This window comes from Ambystoma mexicanum, chromosome 8 (assembly GCF_040938575.1).
Source record: "Ambystoma mexicanum isolate Mex_15411 chromosome 8, UKY_AmexF1_1, whole genome shotgun sequence".
In the NCBI taxonomy this organism is placed as follows: Eukaryota; Metazoa; Chordata; class Amphibia; order Caudata; family Ambystomatidae; genus Ambystoma; species Ambystoma mexicanum.
In genome coordinates, this window is record NC_090929.1 from 290,070,211 (window position 1) to 290,088,980 (window position 18,770).

General features: G+C 46.3%; 1 protein-coding gene across 4 annotated transcripts in view; it reads left to right on the forward strand.

Moving 5' to 3' along the window:
- Positions 1-18,770, forward strand: part of AKNA (AT-hook transcription factor) — a 442,732-nt gene that overhangs the window by 292,001 nt on the left and 131,961 nt on the right. For all 4 annotated transcript variants that reach the window (XM_069609684.1, XM_069609685.1, XM_069609686.1 and 1 more), the window contains exons 15-16: positions 9,616-9,875; positions 11,217-11,379. In XM_069609684.1, the coding sequence (XP_069465785.1) occupies positions 9,616-9,875; positions 11,217-11,379 (423 nt within the window). The remainder of the gene's footprint in view (positions 1-9,615; positions 9,876-11,216; positions 11,380-18,770) is intronic.

Consider the following 18,770-nt stretch of genomic DNA (forward strand, 5'->3'; position numbering starts at 1 on the left):
TTCCAACAGGGGCCTGGGTGCACTGGACAAGAGGACTCCCAATCACAGAAAACACCCCAAAACTACACAGGAATCACAAGAGACTTAATGTAAGTAAGCCAGCACAGGACCTCAGCACAGAAGAAGATTTTGCATCAGGGGGACTTCAGGATCTTCAGCCAAAAACCCGGTCATTGAATTCCTTCATCAAGAAAACAGAAGACAGGATACTGGAAGGACTTTTGTAGCAAGGATCACAGGGAAGGCTCTGGGCAAGTTTTTTCTTGTGGCTGGATGCAGCTCTGTGCACTTGGCGCCTTTTTCAGGAGCACAGAAGACAGAATATTGCTGATCGGATTCTCATCATTTGCAAGGTCCAGCAATCTGGTGAGGGGACTTTTTTGGACTGAAATCATGGCTTTGGAGATCCAGCAGGATGCCCACGAAGTTTCAGCGAGATTCATGAATTTGGAAGACCTTGCACCTCACAATGGCTCGAGGTCGCAGGGTATTGGGGTATTGGAGCCGCGCAAGGTCACAGCGCAACGTGGGATGGCTCAAAATGCAGGTCTTCTTGAGTCTAGTGGGTCCCATCAGGCTCCCGATGGCAGTTGTCATCATCAGAGTCCCCAGGTTGATTAGAAGGAAGGGTAACAGCAGGCTCTACGGTTACACAGCAGGCTCTCTGGTTGCTGGAAATTATTTCGGCCGCAAATCCTTCATCTTCCTCTTTAGTTTTGGTTCCAGTGGTCGACTACCTCTTCAGCATGCAGGATCAGACTTTTATGCAGGAACCCAGCCAATCAAACAGCCATGCCACATTCAAACTTGGAGGAATGACAGTCTTTTCAGGACAGGCAGCCTTCCAGTTTGAACTGGATTCTCACACTCAGGCTAGGAGACAAAGAGCTGCAGAGTTTTGGACTCCTCCCTCGTTTCCTGCCTTCGCAGACACTCTGGAGCCTGAGCGGTTAGTCCACAGGACTCCTGCGAAGATAAAAATCACACATAGTAATTTCCTGCCCTGGAGGTCAGGGGAAGGAACATGAAAGGACAAGAAACAATCAAATGGCAAAAAAATAAGACTGGGCCATTTAAAATGAGCACCCTTGGGTGCCTTTACCGGGACTGTTCAAATAGCCCACTGTAAAGGTCCACTGAATTAATAAAAAACGTTTCACTGCCACCAGACATTAAAGGTAAGTTTGCCGGGGGCACTGTTGAGCAGCCCGAAGATGGCTGGCTAGCCTTTCAGCTCCATGCATAGCCAACAGATATCCTCCTGTAATGCGGTCCTCCACATCATCCAGCCCTGTAATTCAGCCCACATGAGCATAAAGGTGCCGGGCAACTGTGTGCAGAAAATCGGGAAGATTAGCCCTCCTATTCAGCAGATCGCTTGACATACGCCATGGGCGTCCTGGTGTGATGGAGGACGGCCCAGGCGCAGCGTGGCACTGGGCGTGCTGTCTGCCTCGCCTACCTCTCCAGCCTTAAGTGGCCACTGTGACAGAGAGTCTAGTGGGTCCCATCAGGCTCCCGATGGCAGTTGTCATCATCAGAGTCCCCAGGTTGATTAGAAGGAAGGGTAACAGCAGGCTCTACGGTTACACAGCAGGCTCTCTGGTTGCTGGAAATTATTTCGGCCGCAAATCCTTCATCTTCCTCTTTAGTTTTGGTTCCAGTGGTCGACTACCTCTTCAGCATGCAGGATCAGACTTTTATGCAGGAACCCAGCCAATCAAACAGCCATGCCACATTCAAACTTGGAGGAATGACAGTCTTTTCAGGACAGGCAGCCTTCCAGTTTGAACTGGATTCTCACACTCAGGCTAGGAGACAAAGAGCTGCAGAGTTTTGGACTCCTCCCTCGCTTCCTGCCTTCGCAGACACTCTGGAGCCTGAGCGGTTAGTCCACAGGACTCCTGCCGAAGATAAAAATCACACATAGTAATTTCCTGCCCTAGAGGTCAGGGGAAGGAACATGAAAGGACAAGAAACAATCAAATGGCAAAAAAATAAGACTGGGCCATTTAAAATGAGCACCCTTGGGTGCCTTTACCGGGACTGTTCAAATAGCCCACTGTAAAGGTCCACTGAATTAATAAAAAACGTTTCACTGCCACCAGACATTAAAGGTAAGTTTGCCGGGGGCACTGTTGAGCAGCCCGAAGATGGCTGGCTAGCCTTTCAGCTCCATGCATAGCCAACAGATATCCTCCTGTAATGCGGTCCTCCACATCATCCAGCCCTGTAATTCAGCCCACATGAGCATAAAGGTGCCGGGCAACTGTGTGCAGAAAATCGGGAAGATTAGCCCTCCTATTCAGCAGATCGCTTGACATACGCCATGGGCGTCCTGGTGTGATGGAGGACGGCCCAGGCGCAGCGTGGCACTGGGCGTGCTGTCTGCCTCGCCTACCTCTCCAGCCTTAAGTGGCCACTGTGACAGAGATAGAGACTGTGGCACACGCCGCTGACCGAGTGCTACAGTGACACCCTGGGTTCCGGCACCTGCCTGGCCGCTGCTGAGGAACAGCCTCAGTGACTCCTTCCTGAGGGACCATCTACATCTGCTCGGGGGGCCGGAGCTGCTGGCCTGGCCTTCGCCCTGTATGAGTTCCGGGCCCGACTTCGATTGAGGAGCGTCCGTGCTGTGCGGCCCCGCCCGGGGTGACTGCTCCTGATGGGCTGGCATGGGACGCACCCCGACATCAGCTGGTGCGGACCAGGGCGGCGGGGTATGCGGCTGGGCCCTCCGCAGCACCTGCTGGCTCCACTGTGGGGGACTTGGGCGGCGAGCCTGCTGGGCTGGCTCATCATCGGTGCTCACGCGGGTGAAGGCAAGCACACGCCATATCACGGTAAGACCTGCATGATTGCAATGATATGCCTGATCCTGGAACCTTGCCCCTTATTAATCCTTGGTCAATGAAGTGAGGTGGGCATCTGCTCAGGCGCAGACTCAGCCTGGGTGTGCGGATTCCAGACCCCCATAATAACTGTTGGCTGCAATCACACCCGCATCCTGTCACACTACTGCTGCATGCTGGATGACCCCCCAAGCCTGCCGTAGACCGCTAGATTCACCAAACGTTTGTAATCCTGTATCTGCTGTGCTGACTGGGCCCCCTGGGCCGCGCTGCAAGGACCATCAACTCAATACCCTATTTCCTTGATGTCTGCAAGACCCCTCTGTGCCGCTGCATAGGGGTTAACCCCTGACACTTCCACCCCTTGGAACTTGTCGGCAGGCACCCCATCCCTCCTCTACTGTGCCTCCTTTTGGCAGATATGTCCTAAACAAGACTGGCTGCATCAGGAATAAAACCTAGAACACTGCTTACACACTGACCGCCCGCCCGGCTGTCACACCCTGGGAATTCAGCTCTGCGTTTCAGACACTCCAACCCTATACATAACTGCGCCCTGTGGCAATGGCGGGGGGATACGTCAAACAACTGGCCTGCGACTACCTGTTTGTGCCGCCCTGCATACTGAACTTTTTGCTTTACGCATTAGGTGGGCTTACCCCGCTATACACTAAGTCCTGCTCCCAGCTTGGATCTTAGGCTTTCTCAAATTGGACTTTACACTGCAGCTGCTCGGAGGATCACCCCCAAGGCTAAGATATTGGGAGTCCCCATCGCCGCACCAATTGTACGCAGTACACTACTCCTGCCAACAACTGCAAGGTCAACCTACACTCAAGATGTCCAACAGATCCCACGACACTGGTAAAACTGGCGACATGGACAAGTTTATGAAAGCGACCCCTAGAACTGAACAAGAACGGCTGATCACCTGTCAGGACATTGTGGATGTACAGGCGGATGCCCGTACCCCTGGTCCTGACCTGGCAGTTATGATGGAATCCATGGCCAAGAACTTTGCCTCTTTTCACGAAAAGTTGGATGACATAAATGCTAATGTCGCGTCTCTCAGATCCAAGCTGGATCAGCGGGGCTCCAGGATTACGGAGGCGGAGACCAGGATCAGTAACAACGAGGACCGTATCACTGCACTCCAGGACACTGTCAACTCTAGTTCGCAACATGAAATCAGTCAAAGCTAAATGAGATGATTTGGAGTCCAGATCACAAATAAATAATATACACATCATTGGTGTGCCAGAAAATGCGCTCAAGGGTCGGCTCGAACTGGCAACAGAAAATCTACTCAAGGACCTATTGAGTAGCCCAGACCTGTCTCCCTTCTTTGCAGTTGAGCGGGCCCAAAGAGTGCTGGCTCCACGCCCTAAACCTGGCGACTTCCCGAGACAAATCAGCAAAAGTCTTGAGCTACAGAGACAAAGATCAAATACTCCGACTTGCACGATTAAAGGTTGAACTCAGACTAGATGCACAGATCATCAGAATATTCCCAGACTTCTCCACGGTTGCACAGCAGGAGCGTCGGCAATTCATCAGAGTCAAAAAACTGCTCAGAGAAAGAAACATTGCTTACGCCATACTTCTCCACGGTTGTGCAGCAGGAACGTCGGCAATTCATTGGAGTAAAAAAACTGCTGAGAGAAAGAAACATTGCTTACGCCATACTGTTTCCAGCTCGCCTGAAGGTCACCTTTAATAATAAACTGTACTTTTTCACAGTACAAGACAAGGCGGTGAAATTTATCGAAGCACACATCCCTCTACGTGTCCCCGCGGACGACCTGATGGAGAATGACTGACCTCAATGAGACATCCCTTGTGTTAGAGGTTCTATCTTCAGATCCAAGTTTTCACCTCTTATGTGTACTTAGCACCCTTATCACGCCTTGATTACCTGCACCACTGAGCATAAATCGGCTGCTATGCAAGGCCGCCCTCATTATGACAGCTCGTATTACCTTTGCCTATTTACCTACTTATAACCTGTACTATGTGGGTGGCAAACGACCTCACCTCAATGCTCTATACCACTATTACTTTCTACTTATATCTAATCTTCTTTAGATTTACAAATTCAGAAATGGGGCCTCCAGCTCCAAACTCAAGAGGTGTGGGGGAATGCACAATCGCCACGACTACTGTTTGAAATGTATTGGAATCCCTAGGTTCCTATACAAGTTGGCTGCATGGAAGCTGTGCACCCCACTGCGACTGCAATGGTTGTTGTTGTGTTCCTGCTGCACGTGAGCCCCCGTTGGGCTGATGCAAGGGTCGGGCCAGGTTGGGGACGGCTCACCCTCAGGAGGGTTGGGGGGTGGGATGGACACACTGCTGGTTGGGGATGTGCAGTGAGGGTGGAGGGGTGGGAGGTAGGGACCCTGGAAAAAGGCAGAGGGAGTATGGCACTACACGCAATGGGTAGACAAAGCTTCTTCAATCGCACATGCTGGGATGTTCATTGAAATGTTGGTATGACTATTCAGATGTCGTGGAATGTCCGGGGGTTAAGCAACTACACTAAGGCCCATAAGATCATTGCATACACACAGAGACATGGGGTGAAGGTCCTCCTCTTGCAAGAGACACACACCCTCAAACACCTTGCATCGTGCTTGGCATCCTCCTGGGCGCCGAATAGGTTTTAGACCACATATTCCACACAATCCAGAGGAGTGCTAACACTGCTTCATAAATCTCTGAAATTTGTTGTGAAGAAGAGCCTCATCGATCCTGAGGTAAGATACGTTATTCTTCATTGGCTATTGGCAGGCCGCGAGTGCCTGTTGGTAAACACATATGCCCCTAATGTCGATGCCCCTGAGCTTTATGATAGGGTGTCCTCCACTTTGATGGGGTTGTTGGGGTTCCTATCGTTTGGGGGGGATATGAATCTTATACTTGGTAATGACCTAGATAGGACAGGTGTGGCATCCAGAGTTCACTCCCGAGCAGCCATGAGACTACATACACACATGATATCTTTAGGATTGCAGGATCTCTGGAGGACACTTCACCCTCAGTCGTGGGACTACACCTTCTACTCCTCTGTCCATGACAGCTCCTCCAGAATAGACCTGTTAATGACCACGGGTGACCTACTCTGTAAGGTTAAAGACGCTAGCATCCTAACCCGCACTCTGTCCGTCCATGCACCTGTGACGCTGTGCTTGCAATTCGGGTCCCCCGTTCCCCATCGCATTGCCTGGTGTTTCAAATCTGAAACCTTACTTGACGTGGTGTTCAAAGCCGAGATCCTCTCGCACATAAGACCTTTTCTGAGAGTAATCCACAGCAGGACACTACTCTCGGGGTTCGGTGAGAGGGCTTTAAGGTTTACATCAGGGGCATGGCCATTTCACGGGAGGCAGGTATCTTAAAAACCATCAGGAATTACCTACAACAATCTGAGGCTAGAATCAAGGATCTGGAGCGTGGGTGTGTGATGGATGCTACGCCGTTCCAACTGGCACAAATCAGAGCAGGACTGGAGACCTTTGAATCCCATGCTGTGCAAGAGTTAAGGTACCTGGCACGACCAATAGCAGCGAGGAAATACGGGCAGGGCGAAAGCCCTGGGAGAACACTGGCTAGGTTAGCCCGGGCAGAAAGGGGTAGGACCCATATTGAAAGCATCAAGGATGCACAAGGGGTTCAACAATGGTCAGACCAGCAACTGCTTTCAACGTTCGCACAGTTCAATACTGACTTATATGCTTCACGACAGGTACACAATACACAGGATATCCTAGATCTGCTGGATCAAATCCCCATGACTCTTGTATCCCAGTCCACTCGTGAGCATTTGGACACCACTATAACACTAGATGAGATAGTCAAGGCCATCACTGACCTCCACCGAGGCAAGGCCCCTGGACCCGATGGCCTCACTTCGGAGTTCTACCAGAAACACGTCGCCATCCTCGCACCTAGACTGCTTGAGGTCTGGGCCGAGGCACTTTGCGTATCCATCATTTCCCCTTCAATGCGCGAGACAATAATAACAGTTCTCCTCAAACCCTGTAAGCCTATTGATTAATGCAGGTCCTACAGGCCCCTCTCGCTTATGAACATAGACACAAAGATACTCCCCAAGACCCTAGCCAACAGATTCCTCCTGATTATGCCATGATGACCAAAGTGGTTTCGTCCCTGGCTGCTCAACGGCTCTTAATATTAGAAGACTCTTCAATGTCCTTTTGAGAATAGACCAGGAGGTTGAGGCAGTAGCGGTCACACTTGACGCTCAGAAGGCCTTCGATATGGTCTCATGGCAATATATGTGGGCAGTCTTGGAGAAAATGAGGATTGCCTCTAAAATCATCCAATATATTAAATTACTGTACACTTGCCCCACCACCAGAGTCTTGGTCAACTCATTGACCTCGCACTCCTTTGAGCTGCAAACGGGTATGCATCAGGGCTGCCTATTTTCCCCCATTCTATTTGCTCTGGTCATCGAGCTGATGGCAGACTATGTCAGGGCAAGGTGACATTCCCGGAAAGGCTTACGCCTAGCTGACCCCCCTGACATAATATCATTGTATGTGAATGATGTCCATTTGTATGTTAGGGACCCATCTACACATCTGGATCCCATATTGAGAGACATAATCACGATAGGCACCTTCTCTGGCTTCACCATCAACTACACGAAGTCTGAGATATTCCCCCTTACTAGCGCAACCCAGCGACCGAATTGTGAATATCCCCTACGATGTCACCTGACAGTATCCTATACCTTGGGGTCCAAGTCGCACTATCTAAATCTGCTTTAATCATTGAAAATGTTATCGCTAGTGCAAAATATTTTGAATCTAGGGTGACCAAATGGCGGGCCCTACCGCTCTCCTTGGCTGGCAGACTCGCCTTGATTAAGATGGTCCTGGTTCCCAAACTACTATACATATTCGGGAATGTACCAATCTGGCCGGGGAAGAAATATTTTGAGGAACTACATACAATGGGCTCTCAATTCCTGTGGCATGCAGGTGCGGTCCGAAAGAAATAGCAACACATGGCCCTGCCCTATGAGAAAGGGGGATTTGCAGCTCCTGTTCTGGGTCTTTACTGGGTAGCGGCGCAAGCACAGTTTGCCACATATTGGTATAAACACCCCACTGCTCCCCCTCATGTCAGGATGGAAAAACTGGCCACGGCCGAGGTTAACACTGACTCTGGTCCTTCAACACAAATTCATAACCGAAGCCCCAGCTGATCCCATTTCGTCCACCCTGGCGGCGTGGCGTCGCCTCCTTGACCTTACATCCACTCCGCATCCCTATTACAAGTGGCTTCCCATATGGCGTTTCCCCGGGCTGGAACCCACTCACGACAAATCTCTCTCTCAACATTGGTCAGGCCTGGAGTACCATGCATTGACGGAAGGGAAGTTCATCACCCCACAGACGTGACGCCCCGGCCACACAGGCAAAGGCTCTGGAGATGTTGCAGTACTATAGACTCCGTGCTGAATGCCGGGATATGTGGTCATCATTTCCAGAGGAACCCCAGATACCCCCGAGCTTCAGTACATTGCCAATTCCGGCAACAGTAAGGTATCCCTGAACTCTAGATATCGCTGCATGCAGTACAAAATATTGAATAGAGTGTACTACACCCCACATAGACTGACCAAGCTTTGAAGTGGTTGCTTACAGGCCTGCCCGAGATGTCAGGCCGAGGACGCGGACCACGCGCATATGTTCTGGTCATGCTGTTCACTGAACACATTCTGGGGTGATGTACTGGATGCACTATCTGAGATTGTGGGTACGGTAATTGATCCGGGTCCAATGGCATTGCTGTTTGGTGTCTGGAAGGACGACAGGGTTAGGAAAATGGCTAGATTTTTTAATGTGGGATGTATGGTGGCCAAAATAATGTATATTGCAATGTTGGAAGAGACCATCCCTCCTACTTTTAAGATGTGGCTCTCAGCCCTTTCATGGACACAACGATGTGAAGAGGAATACATTGCCTTTCTACCTGCGCAGTCTCGTCCCCGGAATGTATGGTCTGCTTTCTGCAGCAATTTTAACAAAGAGACTGATGTGGACTCGACCTATACTACACCATCGTCCTCATGAACAAGTTGCAAACTATTGTGGTGATGGTTTGTTCACTACTCCAAGTAGATTATGTTTATAACAGCCAATGTATATGCTTTATTATGCACGTCTGCAAATATGTTTGAAGTGCCCAGAATGTGTAACTGCCTTAACTCTGCCAATAAAGCTAACAATAGGCACGTATTGCGAAAAATCTGTCCAAGAGGATGACTTTTAAAAGACACTATGAAGATTCTAAAACATGACACCCATAAAAAGCGTCAACAATTCTGTGAGTGTGGAAAAAAGTTCCCACTCACAAAGCTATAAGGAAAAATATTCCACCAGTAAAAGCAAAAAGTCCTGGGGTTGCCACAGGTCAGGAAGATTTATCATTACCATGAAAATCTAACCTAACATAGCATCTGTCCTTCATGGTGTCCCTTTCTTGTTCAAGCACTCCAGCTCATCTATGTTACAAATTCCTATTTCTCCCACCTCCTGATTGGCCATAAACATGTGTTGAGGGGGATGTGAAAACTGTAACACATCGTAGATTTCACCTCTCGCGTGTTCTGTCTTTGTTTTTTTCTGTGATGACATTGAGGGTTTACGACCATGTGTGACCCAGCTGTGCTGTGTAGATTCCTTATCACTAATAGCTCTCTGTGTTCACACTTTCTTAAAAATCGCAGGCTACCGGACAAATTGCCCAAAACACCTGCCACGTCTGCCCTCCGCTCTTCTTTGAAGAAAGATGACCAAAGGACATCGGTGAAAAAGGAGCCCCATGTCACCCTGACATGGGTCAGCAGTGTCCCTTCCAGGGGAAGGGACACAAGACAAAGCGCGCCTCAAGCTACGACTCCACGAGGCAGCAGGATCCAAACCAGCTCTCCTTCCCGGTGGTCAGAGAGTATGACAGACAGTGAAAATGGACAGGATGGAGAAATTGGTGAGTCAAAAGCCCCCTAAGAAAAAAGGGTGTTTTGGGTTAAAATCACGCAAGAGGCAATATAGCAATACATGAACATGTGGCTTAATGTAAGGCTTGCATATGGTACGGCCCATCATAATGGCCATTATCTACACTGAAAAGGGAAAAGCCTTCTCATGCCAAATCTAACTATGGATATTTCTAGAACTCGCAAATAGTAAGCAGCAAGCCTGAATAGAACTTTTCCCATGGTGGGATAGTGTTGTGCCCAGGATCGAGGTGGCAACTTACCCACTCTGATACCAGTGAATCGCTAGCTCAAACAGGGGCTGCTCAGAATTACCAAAATGCAAATAATAGGACCCCAGGCTCTACAACACTGCAGCCATTCATAACCCCTTACTGCGCATTTGAACTATATTGAATGCAGTGTAACCGACCTGCCTTGATGTAATGGCCTTCCTTCCCATGTCGGTCCACTGTCGGCCACTTACTGCCACATGTCAATGCTAATCTCTGGCCAGTTCATCATTCTTAACAATATAACCATCTGCTTTGTACACATTTAGCCCTGTCAATTTGTTTGTAATGGAAGAACCGGTCCCCTTTCCAACGCCCACTTAGCTATGTAGAGTGTTCTGTTGTTTCTTGAGGCTAGGTCTATAATAACACGCTAAGTGAAAAAATTATAAATTAAATGAGATAATGTTGCACTCCAAACTATAATAGCATTAACCATCTAAAAATAGTTCAATGTATATTGGTGGAATGAATACATTTTTTGAAACAATATGTATGCCTAGTTGCTGGTTAACCCGTTTTTGAAACAATCGTTATGCCTTATTGCTCTTTGACCAATATCTAGCACTTTTCCCAAATATTCCAGGACTGGAGTTAGATGAGTGTGTTAACCCAGTCCTGCAATGAGTGGGGAAATAGATATTGGTTGACAAACTGCATTATTTTTCACTGATATTAGATAGAGCGGGGGTCTGCAACATGAGGCTTTCTAGATGTTTTGGACTATGGCTCCCATGAGCAGTCGCCATTGGCTATACTGGCTAGGGCTGATGGGATTTGTAGCCCGAACATCTGGAGAGCCAAAGGTTTCAGACCCCTGACATGGACCCTCAGAAGGCAGTACATACTACATTGAAAGGAGCATAAACACTGTAAGAGGGTTTGTAGTTTAATAATGAAGTATAAGGGAGATAATCCTTCTAATTCTTCTTAATCACTTGGTCTAACAAGTATGTGCAACTCACACTGTGTCGCTGCAGCTAACCTGTGACGCGTGAGACATTCCGCTATCATGAAAATCTTCAAATACGCTGCCTTTTTGTTCCTCTTTCTCAATAGCACATGTGGATTCTGAGGCTGAGGAGCACAGTGATGTGGGCACCTTTCAGATGGATCCCTCCACTCTGCAGTCACCAAGTCCATCTGCCTCCCCTTCACCATCCCCTCCACGCACGAGGACTCAGGCAAGGGACGATCTCATCAGTTCCCGCCTCGCACGAGAGTAAGTGGCTCTTCCGGTCTCGTCATCGTCACTTGTACACTGTGTGTGTATTTTCAATTAGTTGCTGTTGAAGAGTTACTGAAGTGCAGATTTAGATCATAGTCCTTTCTGTTTTGCACATATGTATGTCATATTGGGAATCTTGTTCATTACTATATTTCTTTTACTAAAGCGTTCAAAGAAAATGGTTTAGTACTATGTAGAAGTATTGCAAAACGAACTAACTTATACTGCATTTGCACCCGGGGAAGGGCGCTCAGCCAATCAGATGGCTGGAAACGGGGGCGAGGACACAGTGTACCATTCACATTTTCCAGGCACCCAGAGCATCTTCACTCAATCAACTCTCCACCCTCCAAAGCATCCTGCAGCCTTCCTCCACCCCTCCCTACTCACTTACTGCTGTACTGGAGCTTGAGGCTCCGGTCCCAGCGCTCCTTCCCACTCGTGGCCACCGCTGCAATAGAAATAGAAAGGGGACTAAGTCCCTTTTCTTTTTACTATGACAGCTGCCATCTTATTATATATTAGCATCCCAGACAAATCCCAGGGTGTGAATAGCCATCACACCCACTTAGGGCACCCCAGACAAATCCCAGGGTGTGAATAGCAATCATACCCGCTTAGGGCAGCATACGAGCCCTTGCCAAGGCCCTCAGTTTGCTCTGGCCTACTAGGCTAGGGTTGGTTGGCTGTTACCAGCCTTGTACACCCCCTAAGCAGGAGTGATTACTGCATTCACTGGAATCAGAAGAAGCTTATCAATCACTTATTCATGTCTCGATTTATAAAGCCGTTCTTACTGTATACCAAACTTAAGCAACCCTCCGTGCTCGAACAAGTGAATGAACCAAAATGATCTGTCCATCATTTAAAATGGCAACTGAGGTTAAAATTGGACCAAATGCCCCAATTAATTGTGAGGGGAAAGCCAATAAGGTATCTTGTCTAAAGTCACTATCATTTTATCTAAATGTTGCCATCCCTCCAGAATTAAAATGGTACTAGGTGTTCTTGGCATAATATACACCAATCTTGTCCTCTTTCTCTCTATATATTCCTCTGTCTCTCTCTGTGCCCCTGTGTTTCTCTCTGCGGGAGAGAATTGTGCATCATATGTGCACTCTCAGGTTGTCTCTCTCAGCCAGTGTGGTCTAATACACTCTCACTATTTCTCTCTGTCGCAATGCTTGTGTCAGTGGCATCTCTCTCTCTCTCTCTCTCTCTCTCTCTCTCTCTATCTCTCTCTCTCGTTCTCTCTCTTCCTCTGTTAGGATGGTCCAACTGAATCTGTTTGCTCTGCCGTCCAATGTCAGTGCAGTCTGGTAAATGTTTGCTCTCTGTCAGTATAGTCTTGTTTCTCACGTCCTGTCCTCTTCCCTCCATGTCTCTCGTTCTCTTTCTCCCCCTATATCTCTCCCTTGGTGGGCCCCTTCCCACTCTCTCTCCAGTGCTCTAGCACCTTGAAGGTCTCATGTGCTACATGTAATTACCAATAATGATCTCTGATCCAAATAACCGGACAGACTCAAAGAATATGGCAAAGTACTACTTTGTTATCAGCATTAAATAAAGTAGGGAAATCTGGTGAATAACAGGCAGTAGTTCACACGCTCACACCCAAATGTGATTATACAGAGGTTTTAAACCTTGATGTGCATCATCTATGACGTCATCCTACATGGCAAACTAAAACATATTGACGGGAGGGATTGGTTAAGGGAACATATGTACCTATATTATACATAAGTGTTAATAACTTAATTGGCTGCCCCTTCCCTTGTGACCATGCCTCGAACCACCTCTAAATACGTATAATACTTATTATAGCTGAATAAATGGCAGCTGGTTTGTCTTTGCAACATTGTATAGCATGTTGCTACATAGACCCTCTGATTGGTTGGCATGCTTTCGCAACCGTGGGCATTTGGCTCATTAACAGCAAGGAAGCAAAACAAAACTCAGGTGCCGGGAGCAACATCAGACTACACCCCAATTTCCCAATTAGTCCATCAGCTCTCATCAGTCAGGCCCCAAGCCAAGGCTTCTCCTTTGTAGTTGACCTCAAAGCCCGCTCTCTGCTCTAGGACATTCAAAGGAGTGTAGGCACACAGTTATCTTAGTTAGGGATTTATGAATAACCCTTGTTTTCAACATCTGAATCACGTGTAAGGAGACCACAAATGTGTCCATGTGCGACCTATTAGTTACTGCTATTTGATTAAATTGTGCTGAGTGTTATTACCCTTCTTGGCCTATAGAGACTTGCTCATTCCATCTTCGATGGGTTTTATGCATCTTTAATTGTCCAATACTTGGCTCTTGCAGATGTTTTCTCCTTGTTTAAACTAATAGAAATATGTCTTATGTACATAGCTTATCCTTTTGACTCCTCTTGTGCCTTCCTTGAAGTAGCATCGTTGATCCCAGACCAATAGACTCCTCTTTATTCCTCACACAATGCTGTTTTTCCAGCATCACCTGACACTGCAGCCCTGGTCTGTCTCTGAGGTAGCTTGAATGGTTTAAATACACGTCTGACGTCTACCTTATCACAGCTGCTCTAGCAATGTTATGTTTTCCTCTGCAGCAAGCCTCTATATGTCTCATCTACCTTGTGTTTCTGCGTATATACATTTATTAATCAGCAGGTTACTTTATCTTCTTTTCATATACAATTTCTTCATATTCGATTACATGTTTCTCTTGTTACTTCAGCTACATCATTATTCTTAAGTATTTGCATATTGCTTTCAGTGCGTCTCAGTATCTCTCCTCTATGATGTCACTTTGCTCTTGTCAGATTTCACTTATGGCACTATGAAGCCCAATGGTGTGTGCAGACATCCTTTAACCCTCTCAGTGCAAGGGTACGTTTGATACGGTTATCGGAGTGCATATCATCTCTCATATACTCCATGCAGTATTGGGATGATACCCGGTGTCCCACATAGGGCTCTTCTCCTACTGTTCCAGTATGAGGGAGGTGAGGTAGCAGGAGCTAGGGATAACATGTCCACCTGCTCCTCTACATTCTTCCCTCTAGTTGAGTCCTCAACTACCTCCTCTTCTTCAATCTTCTCTTCATACTTTGCTTTCTTTGGAATCCATAATTTTTCACCCCCCTCAGGTCACCTGCATTCTTTATATGCTCATCCACAGTCCAGGCCATGTGACAGCATCCTCCAGTTGGTCAACAAAATGGTATCACTACATATTATCCCCGCCAAAACTTTGGTGGGGATATTTTTGGGGGGATAGTTTTGGGTGTTTTTGGGAGCAGGGGCTGTGGGGGTGTCACCCGCTCCTTTAAAAATAATGCAGAGGTTGCACAAGGGTCCCCCGCAGGTTCCATGCCTTAATATTGTCGCAAAAACATGCCGATATTTTTGTATGGCGATATTTTTGCGGGGATATTAACACATGGAACCAACAAAATACCCAACGTCCTACATATTTCTTGTGATCCTTAGGTTAGTAAAACTTCTTCCCAGGGTGTTCCAGCAAACTCTTCTTTATGTTCTTATGGGTGGTGTCTTCAGTCTGTGGTGTATGATCTCCATTCACATCAATCATTATCTTCATCATAATAGCTTTCTTGGCAGTTTTATGGCATTGTCCCAAAATGATCCTTATGCCATGGAATCCTAGCAATACCAACACTATTATTGCTCCAAGTAATTTCAAGGCATTTGCCAGCCAGGTTGGAATCCACGAAAACAGAGACGAGAACCAGTCATCTCCTGCCGTCTCATCAGCTTCATCCTCCATCTTCGTATGCAGGGTCGTCAGCATAGTTATTGCTTCTACCAGGGTTCCATGTTCTTTATCATGGGAAGCTATGAATCTACAGCAAATAAGTCCGACCTTGGCGCTCATGCCTCCTTCCATTGCTGCACTTAAGCCCAGGACAGCCCTGTTCTGAAGGGTCATAAGCCTAATGGCCCTCAGTTCTTCTCTAATTGCATTAAATCCTTTTATTGTTACATTGATTGTTTGCTGCTGCTCCCATCTCATAATCTTCAGCCACTTGGCACTCACTGTGGTCTGAAGTCCTGGCATAAATATAGATGTTATTATCATCACTGTCTTACTGAATAATATATGCTCATCTGGAATATCATTATAGGCTTCTATGGACTTTGATGGGAAATAGTTCTCCCTTTTCAGCCAGCTGAGGTAGAGAGACATCTTCCTTCTCTGGTGTTAATCCATTTTTGGAAATTCGTCAATATGAAGGTCACTTTGAGGAATCACTAATGCAGGAACGTGTACGACCACAAGGGAGCATACTCCTCCCCAATTTTTAGACAACTGCATGCAATCTCTGGATCCACAGGCCCATTATCGATCCATCAGCAGAGCAGTTCCTTCATTCATTCCTGGTACTTCAAGCACCTGCTTACATCCTTTATTTTCTCCAACCAGGCCTTTATTCTTGAAACATGTTGTTGCATTATCTAGTGGTATTATAGATACAGGTTCTGCTTCATTGCCAAACCATGTTAGTAGCTTAAAGTACTTGGCCCATGACTCTAAACGCATGTCACTCACTTTTTTGTACTTTTCTCACTGGTTCCTTGTTCAACAAGTGTGAGGGGCAAGGTAACATTCCTTCTTCCCATCCTGTGCTGGTAGCCACTCGTACATACACCAATAGCTGAGGTATCTCCCAGTATCCTGGTACTCCTGATTGTTCCAATATGTCTGAACATAACGTCCACCTTATTTTGACAAAGTTTATTTTTTCTCTAATCTGGGATGGATACATAGGTTTTTTGCTTTGCCAGCCCATCTCTTTCTCCATCTTTTGTGTTTTCACATAAGTATCTTCATATGGAAATGTTCTCCTTGATCGCCACCGAAGGGTTGCCCATTTTCCTTCGAATTGTCCTTTAGTTGTGCACGCTGCCAGATGACTCGGCACTTTGCATCATGTTCAGACATCTCTTTGGCAATACATGTTCTAGCTGTGTTCATGACATAGGAAATGAGAGAATAAATGTAGCTGCTTTCATCTGATGTTCTCTCCCACCTCCTTCATGTGCTGATACCATATGTTAGTCTTTAAGTGAGCTAAATTAACAAGACATGTATTTATTATTTATACTTGCATGATCTTCTCCAACATCTCTTTAAAGTCAAACACTGTGTTTAGTAAAATTAATGAAGATGCTGCTTGTGCTTTTGTTAGGGATTATAAAGAATGTTTCATTGTCCCCCACAGTAGCGGCATGTTTAATCATTATGTGTCTGAATGCCATAATAGTAAGGAAGAAAAGACAAATCATAAGACAAAATGAAATCACAATTACCATTCCCGAAAATATATGGACTTTCTTGATGGTAGTTGGACTCCCATATTCTGGAACCATCTCATTTTATTTGTTTCAATATGTAATTGTGTTATCTTCTATAAATCACACATTTATATCAAGAACTGCAAGATACTTGGCACAATAATTCAGAAAATAATGTGATTGTTTTTAGGATTGCCCAAAAATGTCACAATGTCCACATATTGTCTTATCAGAGCTGGGTAAGACTGCCATATGTAGGTGAAAACAGCATACACAAATGTGTGTAATGTTATTATGATGGGTAGCATAGAAGATGCAATGTATTCCTCGTTCTTTGGCTCTGATGCATGAACACATTCTTCCTTTAGCTTATCTAACAAAAGTTCCAGGATAGCTGCAAAGCCCTTCATTCCTTATTAGATTTAAGAAATGTCTATATTTATTTCAAGGGTATTTTTATCATTGCATAAACTCATTTTCTTTGCTCTTGGTTGCTGATCTTGTCTGCATACGCAGAACTTCTCCTGCTTCACTATCAGTAGATGCAAGAGGGGTCGAAGTTTCTCATTTGTACGGTTTTATGTTGTGCAGATGCAGCTAGACTCATCTTCCTTTTAGTATAACAGCTGTGTGGGTCACTACTTCCACCTCATAGGGTTCTTCAAAGCAGGGCTTATTCCAGGTGAGGACAAATTTGCACCACCAGCACCTAGTCCCCTGGATATAAGATTGGCTGTTTTAATAAGCAGTCTGAATCAGTTGGCTGACTTTCTTCATCAGTCCCCTTTGACCCCTCCCTTTGGTTCTTGATCTGTTGAGAAACAAAAGAGACACTAGCGGTTATAGTTGATAAATAATCATGCATCTCATCACCTAATGTCTTTGCTACACTGTGGGTATCTATTTCTACCCTAGTTGGAGGAGCAACGGGTGTTCTCATTCGGCCTCCAGTCGCCAACTTATGAGGAGTTAGGTAATGATCTGAGCCGGCTGATTTCACAGTGCATATAGCACAAAGGGCAAATAATGTAAACACCCCTTCTTCAAAGTTATCTTAATCTTCGCTATCCTCTCTTTAAGGAGTTAATTTAATATCTCACAAATTCCATTCGCCTATGGGTGATAGGCAGATGAGAACTTTTTTATACCTAATAAAATAGTTACTTTCTCAAATGGTTCATTTACAAAATGTGGTCCATTGTCAGACTGCAGCACTTCGAATACACCCCTTCCTGGGAACACCTCATGCACAAGGTACTGGGGCATCGGGGTGCGTGCATGGACCTGCCTCGATCCATCTAGAAAAGGGATATTCCACTACCAGCATGTACCTATAACCATTGCATGTCTGCAGCACGCTGTAGGATATCCTATTGTGGATATAAATTCATCCCTGTACCTGTGAAAGGATTTCCTCCTACCACAGTCACACTCCCTAGTTTAGGTAAAGGTTTTTGTGGTATTCCTAAATTTGTGTTCCATTGTGGTACCATGGCCTGTTGTATCTGTGCTCGCTGGGCCTGTATCTGTTGGGCTTGCATAGGCACTTGCTGTGGTTACCCTTGTGGCGATTGCATTTGTAATGGAGCTTGCTGTGTTTGCTGTGGTTGAGGTGCATGTACCTGATTCTTGCGTATCTTCTTGGGCATAATATTCCTGTGGTTCTGTATTATGTTGTGGAACATAGCCCATCCCCCACTTGGGGCTTGCAATTTAGCTGCATGCCACTTCTACTTCTACATGTTCTGGCTATATGTTCTATCCTCCCGCAATTCGAACATTGTTGCTGCTATCCGCTATTAAATCCGCCTCCCTGAGGGTTCTGAAATCCAACTCATTGTCCTCCACTGGGTCCATTCCATCATTATCATTATCATTGTAATTCGCTCTTCCTCTTGGCCTTAAATTGTACCCAGTCTGATCCATAGGGTATACTACATTACTTTGCTGCACTGATCGCATCTCTTATGTCACCATACCCTCATTACTCATCAATACCGCTCCTTATATAGCTGGTTTTGACAATTGTTTCAGAACTAACTTCACTTTGTCCTGCTCTCTACTCTCTGCTTTCTTCTTATTCTTTTCTTG